Here is a 16,245-nt window from a genome sequence, read left to right on the forward strand (position 1 = left end):
CAAAATATATTTCAGTGTTTTATTTCACATAAAACAATCCAAGCGTAAAATAGCTTGGAATTTTCAAAGGTTAAAAAGCTTGACTTGTAAAATGATACATCAAAAAAGACAAATAAAAAATACTACTTGTTGAATTAACGATCGATACAACTGAGCTTCTTCCGAATTCTCCGACTGCTTGTAAAGTGAAAGTAAATTCCTGCCCGCTCGGAAGTCCGGAAACCGAAAATGGGGAGTCAAAGACCGAGTAGTCGAGGTAAACATCGCTGCCCATAAGAACGGTGAAAGCGTACGAAACTGCATTCGGCTGCGGAGTGAACTCGAACTCCAGTGAGGAGCTCGTTCTTGCGATTGCCGTGAAGTTCATTACGTTTTGAGGAGCTGCAAAGTTTATTCAAGTTTAAAAACAAATTTTTAGTTAAAGTTAAGTTATAAAAACAACTACAGCCGCTTGATAAATGCATTTCAAATAGAAAAGAAAAACACGACACGAATTTTACATTCGTATACTAGGCTTGAGATTTTTTAAAAGGTTTTCAGATAAAGAATCGGCAACTTAAATCTTTATAAAACTTTCGTATCATTAAATTTGCATTAGTTATATAAATGTTTGTAAGTTAGATTTTGTTGTTTAAGTAAACCTTTTTTTATTGATACTTTTCGCTAACTACAAACTGTTACTTTTACCATCATTTTTCGTGCAGAAACAAAGTTGCACTTTTTAGTTTATAGTTATATGTAGCCTTTTACTTTGGCAATAATATGATCTGAAAGCTTTAAAGACGCTTACCAGTTGTGAAAGTGACCACCTCTGAAGGTTCGCTTGCCGCCTGACCAATGTTTTCCTGGTCTATGCCTCTCACGGCAACCGTCACGTTGTAAACGGTGCCTTCCTCCAAACCGGACAACTGAACTCGCTGCACGTCTTCTGATTGGTCAATTTCTCCGCTGACTTGGACGACGTCACTGGAAGAGGAGCGGGCCATCACCACATACGCGACGCTGCCTTCAGTTTGGTTAAACTGGACTTCGACGGAAGTTTGAGTGATGTTTTCGAGTTTGACGTTTGTGGGAGAGCTTGGTCCTTTAAAGAAGTATACAAATTGTTTTCGAACTCAACATTAAAATTATTAAATTTATTGTACCGTTTTTATACGTTAAAGCTTTTAAAATTTGTGTACTTTACTTGCAAATCATTAACCAAAACAGAGTTGTTTAGTTTAAAAATTTATAACAACGCTTTGTATTTAAACTTATTTTTAAAAAAATTAAATAAAATTGGAGTTTAAAGTTAACAAATCAAGGCTTTACTTGTTTGGAAATCAAAAGAAGCCTTGTCGCTTGACCCAGCTTCGTTAAAAGATGTGATTGACAGAGAGTAGTTTGTGCCTGCTCGTAAAGTGTCTTCAGTAAAATTGAAGCTTGTTGTTGTGAAAAACAAGCTGTTTGCATCATCGGCGTTCAGTGTGAAGTTAGCCAGAACTTCGCTTGCTGACTCAACAGTTAGAAAGTATGTGTCGGCTGATCTCACTGCAGGCCAAGAAAACTCTGCAGAATCGACTTCTACTCTTTCTAATTGTACTGAGCTCGGTCTCGGTGGTGCTGTTTAGAAATTATTTAAAATGTTAAATAGTTTTTTTTATTAACAAAAAAGTAAAATACAACTCGAAATTTAAATTATTTATATATTTAGGTTGAATTAAGCCAACAATAAATAATTTTTACACCGTTTGAGCAGGTATCACGGTTAGTTCATAAAAAAATACTTTTAATCTTAAAAAAAAATTACTAACATTTGTACAGAAAATAAATCTAAAGACAAGATTTTGTGAAATAACTAAATTCATTACGATTTTTTTATTTTCTGAAAGAGTTTAATCTAAGAAAGACAGGTAATCGCAGAAATAGTCAACAAATACAATGAAACTACTGAAGCTCTTACAGTAAAACGAATAAGAACTTTAGTTAAAGTATTGACTTTTGAAATTGAAAAAGGTTACAGAGCTTTTATAAACTTTCTACAGTACTTTTTGTGTATGATTAGTTTTTTAATTGTCTTAACTTTTTTAAGATCAATTTTAAACTATTTTTTTACTAATAAAATTTAAGAGAGTATTACAATATTTTTTTCGTTAAAATTTATTAGGGGTAAATATAAACAGTTTTAACAAAAGCTTTATAAAACAAAATGATCATAGAGGTTACACTATACTTACATGTGACTTGAGACACAGCAAGGACTCTTTCACTGTCGCCTGTGGAGTAACGAGCTGTTACATAGACTGAATATTCGATTCCAGGCAACAGATCAAGTAAATTGAAGGTAGATGTGTTAGTTCTAAACGTCTAAAAAAACAAATCTTTTAAAAAACTATATTTATTAAAAAAATGACTTTTTTTATACTATATATATGTATTAAAATTTAAATTTTTAATAATATTTAGATTAAAAGGCTTAACTGTATGTTTAACGATGAAAAATCAAGCTAACTTATATAAAACGAAATAACCTTCATCTGACTAAACTAATTAAAATTAAATATTTTTTCGAACAAAAAAAAAATTGTACTATAGAAACTTACAGTAAATAGGATGCTGCCGTTTTCAACATCTGCTGAATAATCAATAGCACCAGAGACCACTTCGAATAAGAGGTTGAAAGAGGTTTGCGTAACATCAGTCACAACAAAGTTAGACGGTTGAGGACGGTCTAAGATAAGGTTAGGTTATCATCAAAGTAAATATGTGTTTTAAATAAATATTTTTATAGTTGTTTTTATATTTAAGAAATTTTTAGCACTAATTTTTATTTTTTGTTTTAAATGTATTAAAAAGTTTGACGAATTTTTTTAATAGTTTTTTAAATGTAAAGTTTATCAATAAATGTTTTCATTTGGATTAGTTGTTTAAAATGTACGAAATAATTTAACTTTATGAACTTATTTAAAGTACAACATTTTTATTCTTTGCTAAAAATTAAAACAACTACTTTTTACGACTTTTTTATCAACATTTTAAATTTATCAATTTCCTACAAAGTAATCAAAAAAATAAATTGTAAAAAACTTTAAAACGACTTAAATTATGCAGTCAGTAAAATATTGCACGCAAAAACCAACAACTAATATTGAAATTTACCAGTTTCGAAGTTTTCAGATATGCATCTTTCTCCTGCCGAGTTGACAGCACACACGGTAACAACGTACTCTGTTCCGTACAGCAAGTTTTCAAACGTGTAAGTTGGCATCCCGCGGAAAGTGTTGGTGCTTTCGACTTCTTCTAACGTGGTGGCAACCCTTAAAGTAACTCGGTAGTTGTCGACACCAATAACCTCGTCCCATTGTGACGCAACCGTGTTGTTAACCACGGTGAAGTTCAGAGATGCTGGAGAGGCTGGGACTGTGGTATTAAATGTTTTTTTAGTTGTGTTATTTAATACATAAAATAAAAGTAATTTGTTTTAGTATGTGAAACATGACAAAGTCAATATAAACTTTGAAATTTTTGTACTGATTAATTTGAATAAATAAGTATAATTTTCATTTATTTTTTAATGCAGTCTGAAAAAAGAATAATCTTTAACGTTTTAAGACAAAGTAGTTTGAGTCTTTTAATCTTTAAATCATATTAGATTTTATAATTTATGAAATTATTTTTTACTTGTAACGGTGTTACTGCTCCTGCCGAATTCACTTCTTCCAGCTTCGTATAGAGCTTGAATTTGGACAAAGTAAAATGTTCCTGAACTAAGACTTTCAATAGTGATGTTGTAGTTAGTCTGATTTGTTACAGAATCGATGAATAAATATTGTCTATCTTCACCTACATGGAAAAACGATTTAGATACATTATTTTTGTGTATAAGATTTTAATTTGTGTAAAATATATTAAAAAACTATTCGTACAATAGTTAGCTTGTTTTCCATCACATGCTTGATAAAAAATGTACGGTACTATTTTAAATCAAACATAAAAGATATTTTACCAACTAATTTTTTTTAAGAACTCAAACTGTGTAGTCTTAATTTTCAACAAGTAAATACCCTTTAGCAATAATAGTAATTTTCGTACACATATGTACTAATGTTATAATATTTAAACCTAACACTCATTATTACATGCTTAAACATAAAAAATATGTTTATAGCTTTAATAGTTTTTGAATCAATACTAAGCACACAAAACAAACACAAAAAAAATTTTTTTTTTTTGAGTAAAATTTAATAAAGAATTTAAAATAACATATACAAAAAAACAGTTTTTTCTTCATACCTACATTTACTTTGCCCGTTATAGTTATCTGTTAAAAACTTTTAAAGCTTGTTTTTTTTTTATAAATAGTCATATGTTTACGAAAATGTTTACCAAGTTCGTTGTACGAGATGTTGTAGCCTGTTGCTCCTATGATAGACTGGAAAATTACATCAAAACTTGTTACTGTCTCTCCGCTAAGCTCTAACCTAGGTCCTTGCGTTGCAGCTGTTAAAAAAAGTATTTTGTTATTCTTTTATTTTTGTTATTGTCAAAAAATCTGGAGCTTGAGTAGATACGAGTTACTAATTTTATTATCATCAATTAACCGAGCTTTATTTGTGCTTAAAAATCTGTTTTTCTGTGAACAAAAACTAAAAAAAAATTGTAATCTATATAACCTAAATCTAAAAAATATATTTGTTTTCCTTGTTTTATAAATTATTATAATTTTAATTCTGTCAAAAATTCAACTATTTTAAAAATTTATCTGCCCCATGTTTTAATTTTAGAGAAACTTTTTAAAACCATTTTAAAGATGTAATATTTTTTTAGTCATAAAGTTTCGTCTAATATCAATAATTCTAATCCGTAAAAATCTTAAATGAGATTATTATATAACATAGGACAAACTATGTAAACAAAAATTTCTTTTTATATACTTAGTTGAAAAAACTAAACCATATACCGCAAATTATAGTGTATACTAAATAAAAACAATATCAAGTTCTTACTTAAATACTTAAAATGTTTTTGATGCGTTTATACTTTTAGTAAGTCTAATGTATCGGATTAACATTAAAGGCAACTTAATCCTTAGACTATTTCATATGCTTAACGTTTATATCACATGACATAAAATGTAATAATAACTAGCCGTATTTTGTCCTTGATGCGTGTAATATATTCTTTACTCAGACTAAATTGTAAACAGTTTAAAACTTGTGCAACGTTTTCTACATTGTTTCTGTCTACAAATTTAAACCACCAGAACTTTAGTTTAAAACTACTTGCTGTCCAAGGTGAATGCAATAAACAATGTTAACTCACTAGTAATGAACGTCCCGTTCGACTCAGAGCTTTGCCCGTTTTCATTGGCAGCTGCCACGAACACGTCGTAGATTGTCGATTCAGTCAAATCGGAAAGTGTCACTTCAGTGGCATTGGTAGAAAATCTGAAGTTTCCGTCGGAATCCGTCGTGACCTCTCGTCTAGCTCTCTTTAAGGTAGTAGCCTCAGATGTGCGGTACCTGATGTTGTAAAACGTGGCGCCGGAAACCTCGTCCCAGGAAATTTGAATGTTTTCGTCGGATTGTGATAAAAGAGTCAAGTCGTTTGGTGTGGTGGGAACTAAAAATATATACACGCTTTGAAAGTGTATTAAACTTTCAGAAATCCTTTATAAAATTAAAACTTTTAAACAATTTAGATTTAACATTACACTTCCAAGTTGAAGAAATGTTTTGAAGTACTGACGAATAAATAGCACAACGAAAAGATACTTAAAAAACTTTGTAAATAAAACAAACAACAACTTTTTATTAAAGTTTCACTATTTCTTCAAGACCCACCTGTTACAATGCTAACTTCTGCAGTTTCCGAATTCAAGGTTTCAGCAATTGCAATGCAGCTTATAGTGTAATTAGTTCCAGGTCTCAGTTCGTCAATGACAAGACCTGATAAGTCAGGTGTGCCGTCGGTAACGATGATCGGCGGATCGCCGGCTGAGTTTCGAATGATGTACAGAACTAAGTTGACGTGATCTTGCACAGACCAGTTCAGTTGGAAAGAAACCGCTGTGATGTTGCCGATGGAAATTACAGGGGGTAACGGATCTGTGGAAAGACTTATGGTTAACTAAGTGAATAATCAGGTAACGTAGTCGTTTGAAAGCTTAAATAATTTCACCCTAAGCAAAGAAGTACGATTAAAATAAAAACGTCATCAAAAGCATTTAAGTTTTTTAATAAACAAAAATCGTTTTCACAAACTTGTAAATTGTAAAAGTGCTTCAGACGCATTTGATCTTCCGCTTTCTCCAATTACTGTTACAGTCACTGAATATTGGACGCCAGCCTGTAAGTTAGTGATTGTGCCCGATGTGTTGGTTGTCTTGGCCATCTGCGTATCTGATGCATCTGATGTGCTGTATTTTTGTTTGTTTTAATAAAATGTTGTTAGAGTTTTATTAAGGATCTTTAAAAAATCTTAGTTGCTGTCAAATAGCTAGACTATACTTTATTGTTTTTTTTTAGTTTAGCCTGTTTTGCGTACCTCATGGCTTTAAAAAGATTTCAAAGAACTTGTTATAAATATGACTGTGTATATCATACTGGTTGAAACTTACTTTTTTACAAATAACAATTTTTAAGGAAATCCAAATAAAATATTATTTTATAAACTGTTTTAAACGAAATCTTACTAAATTAGAATGTAATAAGTTTTAAATGTAACTATATATATAACCCCAACTGAAACTACATCACAAACATACCTGGTAGCAACAAGCTCGTATTCAATTGCACCATCTGCCTCTTCATAATTTACCGTCAACGAGTCTGAAGTAGAACTTACGAATACCGGAGTAGAGGTGTTTTCTGGCTCTGTTAGTTTTAAAATCTAATTTAGAAACTTAACTTGAAAATTTAACTGCAGAACCAAAGTGTTTCAAATGTCTGTAATATTCCCTTTAATCTAAGCTATGTGAAAGTTTTAAATAAAAATATACTTGTGGTGACATTCACGCAGGTAGGCTCTGTCACTTGTTGAACTCCAGCCCCAAGTTCAGCTGTCAATCCCCTAACACACAACTCATAAGTAGTTCCGGGTCGAACTCCGTCGGAAAACATAAATTGTGCAAACTGAGTTCTGTTTGGTAGTTTAAAAAAAATAAATATAAAGTTTAAAACTCTAGACAAGTTGTTTTAAACTTACACATTGTTACAACTAGCTTTAACTGGTTGTTTTAAAAAAGTAAAGAAAAAAACTACTAAACCATACACTTAAGCATGTTATAAAAACAAAAAAAAAAAACACAATCAGGAGCTCTAAAGTCATATTTTTTATTTTTATTTTTAAATGGCTATACTGCAAAACTTCAATACACAAGCATTAAAACAATTTTATCGTGAATTATAAAATTATTTAGAAATTAAACTAAATTTAGTTGTTTTACCTGAAGTTTTTCTCTGTTACTAGAGTATTGTTTTCAGAAAGTGATACGTTATACGAGTCTACTCCTTGTTGAGTTTTGTAAAGAATTTCAATAGAAGTTTGGGTAAACATGGTTTGATTGACCAAAACTTCTACTGGAAGTGGTACTGCAAAATTTTTCTAAGTAACAGTATTTTTTAAATACATGCTTTAGTTATTTTTTAATATATTCTGTAAAACTTTTGATAAAAAGTCTTTATACGTATATACTAAAACTAAAAGTTTAGTTCTAATCAAACTAAAAATTTTATTTTTTCAATAGTTTAAAATAAAATCAAAATATGTAAAGCTTATTTTAAGGTAAATTTAAACTTTTTTAAACAGCTTAAACACTAGTAGATATATTTTCTTAGATTTAAAATTTTAAAAATGATTAGAAGATCTATAATTAAAAGTAAAAATTTTCTAATATTAAAAAAATAATTCTTTTTACGTACAACATAAAGCTATATAAATAAAAATACAAAAATAAACTGAAAGCCTTGGTAAATAAATCTTTTTTTACAGATACATACCGGTTATTTGAGCATAGTTTTCGAACGGAATGCTTCCTTGTATTTCACCAGCGATTGGTACTATTGTGTAGCTGTAAATAAAACCAGGTTGTAATCCTGTTTGAGTGTAAACTGGTTCAGTAACGACACCGCGTCTAAAAAGAACTGATTCTTCATCATATGTGGATACAATGTATTGGGTAACTAAAACAATGTCATCCCACGCAATTGTTGTACTGTCTTGTGTTACATTCACAGTTCTTAAGCCAGTCGGTTGTCGTGGACCTACAAAGAAATAAGAAATAAAATTTGAAAATTTTTCATAAAATTATAACAGTTGTAGATACGTTTAACTTGTTTTGTTTTTATTAGTTTCTGAGGGGAAAATATTTATTAGCAAAATGTGTTGCACAGTTTTTAAATCATTATTATCATGAGTGATGTTACAAATACTGTTTTAGTTTGTGCTTAAAAAGCATCCATCTATTTAAAATAAAAAAATAATTTTATAAAGGATACTTTTCATTAAGTATATAAAAAATAAGTCACCAGTCGTTTCAAATACGGCGTCACTGTTTGGCCCTTCTCCACTTTCAAAAACACCCCTGACAACAAACGAGTAGTTTGTAGATGGGTTGAGCGTGCCGAAAGTTGCTGTGTCTTCAGAAGATCTTATTTCTATCGGTGCAGTTACGCTGTCTACCTCAGTAGCAGTTAAAATGAACTCGTTTGAGCCGTTTGTAAGGTCATAACTAAAACTTATTGATGTTGAGGTGATGAAAGTTACCTGAAGCCCGGTTGGCGCAACCCTTTCTGTTTTTTTCAATTAATTAATATAAATTTATGTTCATACTGTGAAGCTTTAAAGAACATGCAGGTTATTAAATACTATAAAGTGGCATTTGAATTTTTTAGCTCTAAGTTTAAATAAAATAGTTATAAAACACACCAGTGCTGTCAGAAGCAGTGACAAACTCAGAGCTAAAGTTTCCATACGTCGTGTTTTTAAGAGCAGCAACCGAAACTTCATACAAAGACCCGGATTCGAGATCGGAAACTTGAAATTGGGGTTCGGTGGATATAAACTCCTGAACAGAAGATTCGTTTCTCTCGACTCTCACACTGTACATGCTTGCCCCGCGAACAGGGTCTACACTGACTTTAAAACCGAAGAATTCGGGCTCCAATTGTAAGTTGAACGGGAATGAGGGAACTAGAAATAAACAATATAATAAATTTTACGTTTTGTTTTGTTTTACAAGAAATTCGATGTTTTTTAAAATTTAGCTGTTTTATACTTGTAAAAAAAACAATTAGTTACAATCCGAAATGATTTATACCTTTTTGTATTACCTAAACAAAAATAAAAAGGTTGTCAGTACGCGTAGTGTTTCTCCTTCTCTTTAATATCAATTAAAAACTAACAATTTTTTTCTGTTTTACAGAAAAATGTATGTCTACTTGCACACACAATTTTTAATAGGAAAATTAAGTAGTTTAAAAGCTGATAAAAACTTATTGCGTATCTAAACTCAATAAGTTGTGAGAAATATTTGTTGTTTACCAGGAATATACTTTAAACATCATTGATAGCAAGTACTCAAAAAAAGTAATTTAGGTGGATACGGTGTTATAAAAACAAATATATATATATATATTAAAAGCTGCAAGTAATAAAGAAAAATCTTTGCGCAAACCTGTAGTGAAAGTTACAGATGCCCCGTTTTCACTTGTGTCCCCCGCAGCATATGTTCCTCGCACTGTTACTTCGTAATCCGTTCCTGCCTGAAGCCCTGTTATCTCACATGACGTTGTAGTAGCACAGTTTCCTGTTTGTTGTTTTTGTTTAACTAACTGTTGCTCAACTGGCTCTTTTGAATGCAAACAGAAAAAGAACAACCTACCTCTGCTATTGAAAACTGATGCTTCTGCAGAAATAACGTACTGCAAAACACCGGGGACACTTTTTGAAACTTCCAGTGTGATTGATCCGTTTGTGTTTGAAACGAATCTTGCCTGCGCCTCGAAAGGACTTTGAACTGTAATTCATTGATTATTTAAACATTTAAATGGGTGTTTTTTTAAAAGATTCATTAAAACATATAGTTATGTTCAAAATATATGCTCGTTTCATTAAATGAAGTACTAAATAAAAAAATAAAAATTAAAAAATGGTGAACCACCACTAACTTTAAGCAAAGTGTTTAGATTTTATAAACAAATAGCACAGATGAACAATAAACTCTAGTGTTAAAGTTTTGTTTTATTTTTTTAAATATAAAAAAAACAAATTCATATATAAAAATAGCTTAGCAGTTTAACCATTTTTCTAAAGTTAGAAAATACTATAACATTTCTAGTAGTTGTTTAAAAAATTATGTCTTACTCGTATGTGTTGTGACAGTTGCAAGGAGCCCTCTACCGTTTCTATTTATGGCTCGAACCGATAAAAAGTACTCACGTCCACTTTCCAAGTTTTCAACAACTAAGGCTGGAGTGGTCACATTACCTTCCTGAAAAACATAACTTAAAATGTTTTTTGTTCAAAGTTAGGTTTTAGTGTTGTCCAATGTTTAAAAACTTTGTAGTTTAACAATTTTGTAACATTTTTAAAACTTAGTTTTCCACATTTTGTAATAAAATAAAGAGCTTGTCATCACTAAAACTAAAAAGACATTTAAGGTTAAATTCAAAAGTAGGTTTTTATTGTGTTTATATTTAAGAGATAATAGAAAACTAATAACATCTGCTGTAGTGGCGTTTAACGTGTCCATCAGTTTATAACTGTAAGAATCAGCGGTGGAAATTGGAAACCAGCTAAATTCAAGGAAGTTACTGCTTTGTTTTATAACTCTTAGTGATTCAACCATATCAGCAACTATTAAAATAAAAATAAATTTTAATGTAATCTAAAAATACATTTTTTTTTTAAACTCTTGTTTCAGTTTTGATAACATAATTTAATAACTGTTAGTTTTTATGTTAAATGATAAAACAATATAATTTTCAAACTAACCTAATAACTTCCGATGTTAAAGTTAAAATATGATATTCAATTATGAAAAGTTAAAGTTGAAAATACAAAAACGTATGCTACAAAATTTTAATTTTAAGTGCAACATTAAATTTGAAATTTTGTAACAAAGGAAATATTTTTTACATTATTTACATTTCTTCAGCTTACGATTTATATATTAAGAGTTTTTATAAGAGATAGCTGTTGCTCACGTGTTATTTCTTCATTTCTTTGAGTGGGATCAGGAAGCTCTCCGAAATCGTCATTTGCGGCTATCGTGATATCATAAAACACTGATGGTTGAAGATCTTCAAACATTTGAGATGTTTCGTTTACAACAGTTAACGTTGTTGTAATACTTGTTGTTGAATCAGTAATTGTTAGCGTATAGTTTCTAAGAAAACAGATAAAGTTTGTTAAGATAAAACTTTTGTAATGGTCCTTTCTTTTCTTTTTGTATGATAAATTTTAGTTGTTATTATTTTAGATGTAGTTTAACTTTTACGTACAAAAGGTAAGTTTAGTGAATGAAGTGTACTTTAAAAAAAAATTCTGTTAAACTGTTGCTAATAAATTAAAGTTGTGTTTTTTTTCTGTGTAAAAGTTTAACCTTATCAAATTATTTTATAATAGTGCCATTGCTAACATCTTGAACATTTTTGTATTTTGTGTTTATTTAGAATTTCATATTATTCTTGAGTAAATAATTAAAAAGTAGTTTCGCTATTATTACAATGGTTGTAAAGGTTTTTTTAATTAAGTTGATTATTTGAAACCTTTTGAGTTTGATAACTTTTAAAACAGCTTATAGTACTTTAAAAAAGCCGTTTATAAAATAATTACAACTTTTTATTTAGTTGTAGTTATTTGTAAATTGATGTAGTAAAAAAATAAGAATAACTTAGGTACAATCTCTTTAGAAAATTAACACTACAATGAGAAATTACAACTACAAGTGCAAAATGTATATGTTCATATACATACATTATGTTAGATATAATCAGCGATAAGTTGTATTTACTTAGATTATTATTTACTTAGCTAATTATAAACTATTTTGTTTTATAAACTATGTTTTTTAATACATATTCTCGAAAACTACCTTATTGGAATTGGTGCAACAGTGAAAGACCATTCAACCGTGATAGAAGTTTGATTAACAAATGTAACTTCTAAAGCAGGATTATTTGCTCCTAAGTTTTGTTTGAAGTTTAGTATTCAAAAATTGTCTAAAACAGTAAGGTTAGCAAAAAATATGATTAGTTAGAAGAACAACACACTTATTAGCACTTCAAGTTAACATTTGATTTATATTAAGTGCATCGGGGAAAGATAAAGATTTGCTAGAAAAAACTTAAGTGTTTAAGCTGAAAAATATTCTAAACTTTCCAGTTAGCTTAGCGATAATCCTCTACTAAATTAACTTTATATTGTTTAATTTTTACTGCAAATTAAAATGAAGTAGAGCTCTAAATTTTTATCATGATCAAAGTTATTAACACGTTTACGATTGTACATTTAAGTCAATCCTTATAAAAACTTACTTGTTGAAGCTTCCAGTTCTTCGAAATTACTAGCACCATTAATATTGACAGCCTGTATTCTTATAATGTATGTTGATGCAGAGCTTAGCCCTGTAATTTGAGTTTCAGTTGAACTTATACTAAAGTTTTGTAATAGTTCTGAGCTTTGTAAGACTTCTACGAAGTAGGAAGCAGCATTTTCGGATCCATTGAAGTCGATATCAATTGTGGAGTTGCTTCTTGAGACAACTTGCAAGTTTGTAATACTCCTTGGCACTGTAAAAAAAATGAAACTCGTTATTATCAAATGTTAATTATGTTATTTAATGGTTAAAATGTTTAATCTTATGTTAAAAATATTTAATTTGATATCGTAATCATTTATAAGATTTAGTTTGTTAGTAAAAACACTCAAAAAAAACCTGTCACAACACTAATGACATCAGAGCCAGCGCTCACTAATCTGCCAACTTCACTCTGATCACTTCCAGTGGCGGTGACTGTAACGTTGTACACCGTACCTGCCTCGAGACCGTCAAACGTATACGTAATAGATGGTTCGGAAGTAGAGCTTTCCGTCCTTGTTAAATCATTAGCCGTAATGTCGTAGCTCTGTGCACCTGTAGGTTGAGGGAAACTAATCCTGAATGAATTTTGCTGCACTTGATCGATCGTGATGTTTGCGGGTGCACTTGGTCCTGGAAACATAAGCATTTATGTAAAACAGTAGTTAGATCATTAAAAATGGTAGTCGGTAATAGTCAAAAGCTTTTTTTTCTGTTCAATTCGTTTTAATGAATTGGCTCAGCTTTCACATAGAGAACCACTCACTTGTTATGAAGTTAACGATGCTCTCGGAACTGTTTCCTGCGGAGTTTCCGGCAACTACTGATAAAGAGTAGCTGGTTCCAGCTTCCAACTCAACAAAAGTCTGCGTGGAAAAGCTCACTAGCTCCGGCGCCTCGCGACTGATGCTAAAAGCCCTCAAAATTTCTCCCGTTGCTGAAGAAATTTGCACGAAGTAATTGGAAGCGCCGACGTTTTGGTTCCATGTGAACTCGGCAAAAGAAGTTTCACCACGAGTTGTCAGAATGTTAGAAGGTTCAGAAGGAACTGTGATTTTTTTACACTCAATAAATATTTTCGGTACACTTTTGTTTATAGTAAGGTTAACTTATCAGTATCTAAGCTTATAATAAACTTTTTAAAAAGCTGGTTTCTTTATACATGTTTAAAAATTATTTTTACATATTCCTACATTTTCAACTTTATTTATAAGATTAACTTTTACTAAACAAAAACGTCTATCTCAAGTTATAGATACACTGTATAGTCATTATAATTAATTGTTTTTATTAATTTTTTTAAACAAACCAGTTATAAGTGACGCTTTTTCTGAATACGAACTGAATCCAGCGGAGAATCTTGCTCTAACTCTGCATTCATAAGAGTTTCCTGGTTGAAGACCAGTGAACTGAACTGAGTTTTCAGCAGTTGTTTTTGTCTTTTTTAAAGTTTTTATTTTAGTAATTATTGCAAATAAAGCTAACTGTCTTAGATAATATAGCTTTATTAAATAATGCATTTTTTAGGTTTTTTACAAAATAAAATTATTGTTAACAATTGACTGTTTTCAAAGTTTACTTACTTCAGTTACAGTATCGTTAGATAGAACATCTATTTCATACTCAATGGCGTCTTCAAAAGTGTTATAATTAGCAGTGAATGATGTTTGGTTTACAAATGTAAATTCAGGCGTATTTGGAGTAAGGAAATCTATATGGAATGTATATATTGAAAAGAAAGCAATCTAAATTAAAATGATTATAAAAGTAAAAATATTTTAATTTTAACCCAGCATTAAGGAAAAAGGTGTTTTATTATAAAATGCAATCGCTAAAGCTCTACATAAATTAGTTAAAAAGTAAATTATTGTTTATAATTTAGTTTTTTGTTCGTTTAGTTTTAAAAGTTGTAATTATTTTTAGTTTTCGGTAAACGTTAACCTAGTCTTTGTTTTCAAATAAGTTAAGTTAATTTAATTTATTTACAACCTTTAAATCTGTATTAGGGTACACTTTAGAAGCAAAGCTGATACTTAAAACTAAATAAAATTGAAAAAAACTAACTCGTTGTGAAAGTTAGATTACTGCATGACCTCCCCGCTGAGTTTATTGCGCACACACGGATGACGTAAGCAGTTCCTGCTTTCAACTGCGCCAAGTTTACCGAAAACGTACTTTCGCTAACTACTCCAGTCCCCGTTACTGACGATGCGTCGTCACTGTCTGATGTTATACCAACATCATATGACGTTGCACCAGCTCCTTCGAGCCACGTAACCGTGGTTGAGTTGTCACCGCTGGAAGCTTCTAAGCTGGTAGGTTTTGCAGGGACTATAAAAAATTTATAACATTTAAATACTTTGAATATAATCTTAAAAGTAATATTTAAAAAAAAAGTTAAACTAGCTCACCAAGTGTTTGGGAGGTTACAAATAAGGTTGTTAATCCAGTAGTTAAAACTCGGAAAATAAATTCTTCAGTGCTGCCTGGTTCTAAACCAGTTACTGTGTAAGAACTATCAGTTGATGCCTAAAAATATATTTTTTTGTAAAACATATAAAACTTTCGAGTAAACTATGTACCTAGAATTATATTAGATATTCCAAAAGGAAAAAAAATAATAAGTATTTTATTTATTTCTATTAGGATTCTGTATAGTGTTTCATATTATAACCTGTAATAGATTGAGTTTTATGCAGCTTTGTATAAAGATAAAACTGAATAAGTTCAAAAGTTTTTTTATAAATTTAAATACGGTTTCTATAAAAGAAGTCATTGTCTATAATATGTCTTAGTAATCAACATGAAAAATTTTTACAAAACGATCTATTTTCTGTTTTATGGTTAAGTACTTTTGTTAGAGTAATAAAAGTGTAAAATATATTTCCATAAGTACATACTATCGTTTCAGAGGCTAAACTCAAAATATATCCGGTAGCCCCTGGAAACTCACGCCATTCTAATTTGAATCCATCTTTTACTACGTTAGTAATGTTGAAAATGTCTGTTTAATAAAGTATGTTTTAAGCAAACACAAAAAATACAGTCATATAACTAAAATGATTAAAAACAAAACATTTAGTCAAGCTTCCTTACTATATTATAACAAACCATTTGTTAAAATTTAAACATTTATTTCAACTACTAATCTAACAGATAGTGATTATATCAATTTGAATAAGAGCATTAGTTTTTTTTTGAAGAGATAAAACATCTTAAACTTTTGAAATGTTCACGCTACTTTTAATACAAACATCTCTGGTAAAGACCTAGACTTTAAACTATGAATCTGCAACATTTAACATTTTATGAGGAACGGACCATAGTAACAGAAGATGTTTTTCGCGGGTCACAATTAAGAAAAAAAACGTCATGGGTCAAGTATTCAAAAAAAACAATAGATTATTTACATGTCATTGCAACAAATAACTTAATAATATGAACATAAACTAAACAGAGGTTTGCTGGAATAGATTTATAATCGTATTGCTTCTTTTTTTAAAGAATCACCGAGTTATAAACTAAGACTATAAATTTTTCTCGTACTACTACAAATTTTAACGGAAACAATTTGTTTTTATAAAAACTAATTCTGTCTTTTTTATTCAATGTTTTTAAATCAATTAAATTAAATTAAAAGCAGGCAAACCAAAATTTATTATCTAATTTAAATTAACAACCAG

General features: G+C 29.9%; 1 protein-coding gene across 4 annotated transcripts in view; it reads right to left on the minus strand.

Annotated features, from left to right (window-relative positions):
- LOC145842201 (uncharacterized) overlaps positions 1 to 16,245 on the minus strand; it is a 65,780-nt gene that overhangs the window by 19,954 nt on the left and 29,581 nt on the right. For all 4 annotated transcript variants that reach the window (XM_082949611.1, XM_082949610.1, XM_082949609.1 and 1 more), the window contains 31 exons: positions 15,463 to 15,566; positions 14,974 to 15,091; positions 14,627 to 14,893; positions 14,146 to 14,273; positions 13,872 to 14,001; positions 13,329 to 13,610; positions 12,920 to 13,195; positions 12,519 to 12,773; positions 12,077 to 12,167; positions 11,187 to 11,368; positions 10,703 to 10,836; positions 10,345 to 10,471; positions 9,863 to 9,997; positions 9,656 to 9,787; positions 8,908 to 9,171; positions 8,508 to 8,771; positions 7,980 to 8,243; positions 7,427 to 7,571; positions 6,980 to 7,119; positions 6,746 to 6,854; positions 6,243 to 6,397; positions 5,823 to 6,086; positions 5,302 to 5,601; positions 4,366 to 4,479; positions 3,661 to 3,822; positions 3,139 to 3,399; positions 2,583 to 2,710; positions 2,217 to 2,346; positions 1,312 to 1,602; positions 791 to 1,084; positions 127 to 381 (listed from right to left, as the gene is read on the minus strand). In XM_082949611.1, the coding sequence (XP_082805737.1) occupies positions 127 to 381; positions 791 to 1,084; positions 1,312 to 1,602; positions 2,217 to 2,346; positions 2,583 to 2,710; positions 3,139 to 3,399; positions 3,661 to 3,822; positions 4,366 to 4,479; positions 5,302 to 5,601; positions 5,823 to 6,086; positions 6,243 to 6,397; positions 6,746 to 6,854; positions 6,980 to 7,119; positions 7,427 to 7,571; positions 7,980 to 8,243; positions 8,508 to 8,771; positions 8,908 to 9,171; positions 9,656 to 9,787; positions 9,863 to 9,997; positions 10,345 to 10,471; positions 10,703 to 10,836; positions 11,187 to 11,368; positions 12,077 to 12,167; positions 12,519 to 12,773; positions 12,920 to 13,195; positions 13,329 to 13,610; positions 13,872 to 14,001; positions 14,146 to 14,273; positions 14,627 to 14,893; positions 14,974 to 15,091; positions 15,463 to 15,566 (5,901 nt within the window). The remainder of the gene's footprint in view (positions 1 to 126; positions 382 to 790; positions 1,085 to 1,311; positions 1,603 to 2,216; positions 2,347 to 2,582; positions 2,711 to 3,138; positions 3,400 to 3,660; positions 3,823 to 4,365; positions 4,480 to 5,301; positions 5,602 to 5,822; positions 6,087 to 6,242; positions 6,398 to 6,745; positions 6,855 to 6,979; positions 7,120 to 7,426; positions 7,572 to 7,979; positions 8,244 to 8,507; positions 8,772 to 8,907; positions 9,172 to 9,655; positions 9,788 to 9,862; positions 9,998 to 10,344; positions 10,472 to 10,702; positions 10,837 to 11,186; positions 11,369 to 12,076; positions 12,168 to 12,518; positions 12,774 to 12,919; positions 13,196 to 13,328; positions 13,611 to 13,871; positions 14,002 to 14,145; positions 14,274 to 14,626; positions 14,894 to 14,973; positions 15,092 to 15,462; positions 15,567 to 16,245) is intronic.

This window comes from Thalia democratica, chromosome 8 (assembly GCF_965202585.1).
Source record: "Thalia democratica chromosome 8, ktThaDemo2.hap1.1, whole genome shotgun sequence".
NCBI lineage: Eukaryota > Metazoa > Chordata > Thaliacea > Salpida > Salpidae > Thalia > Thalia democratica.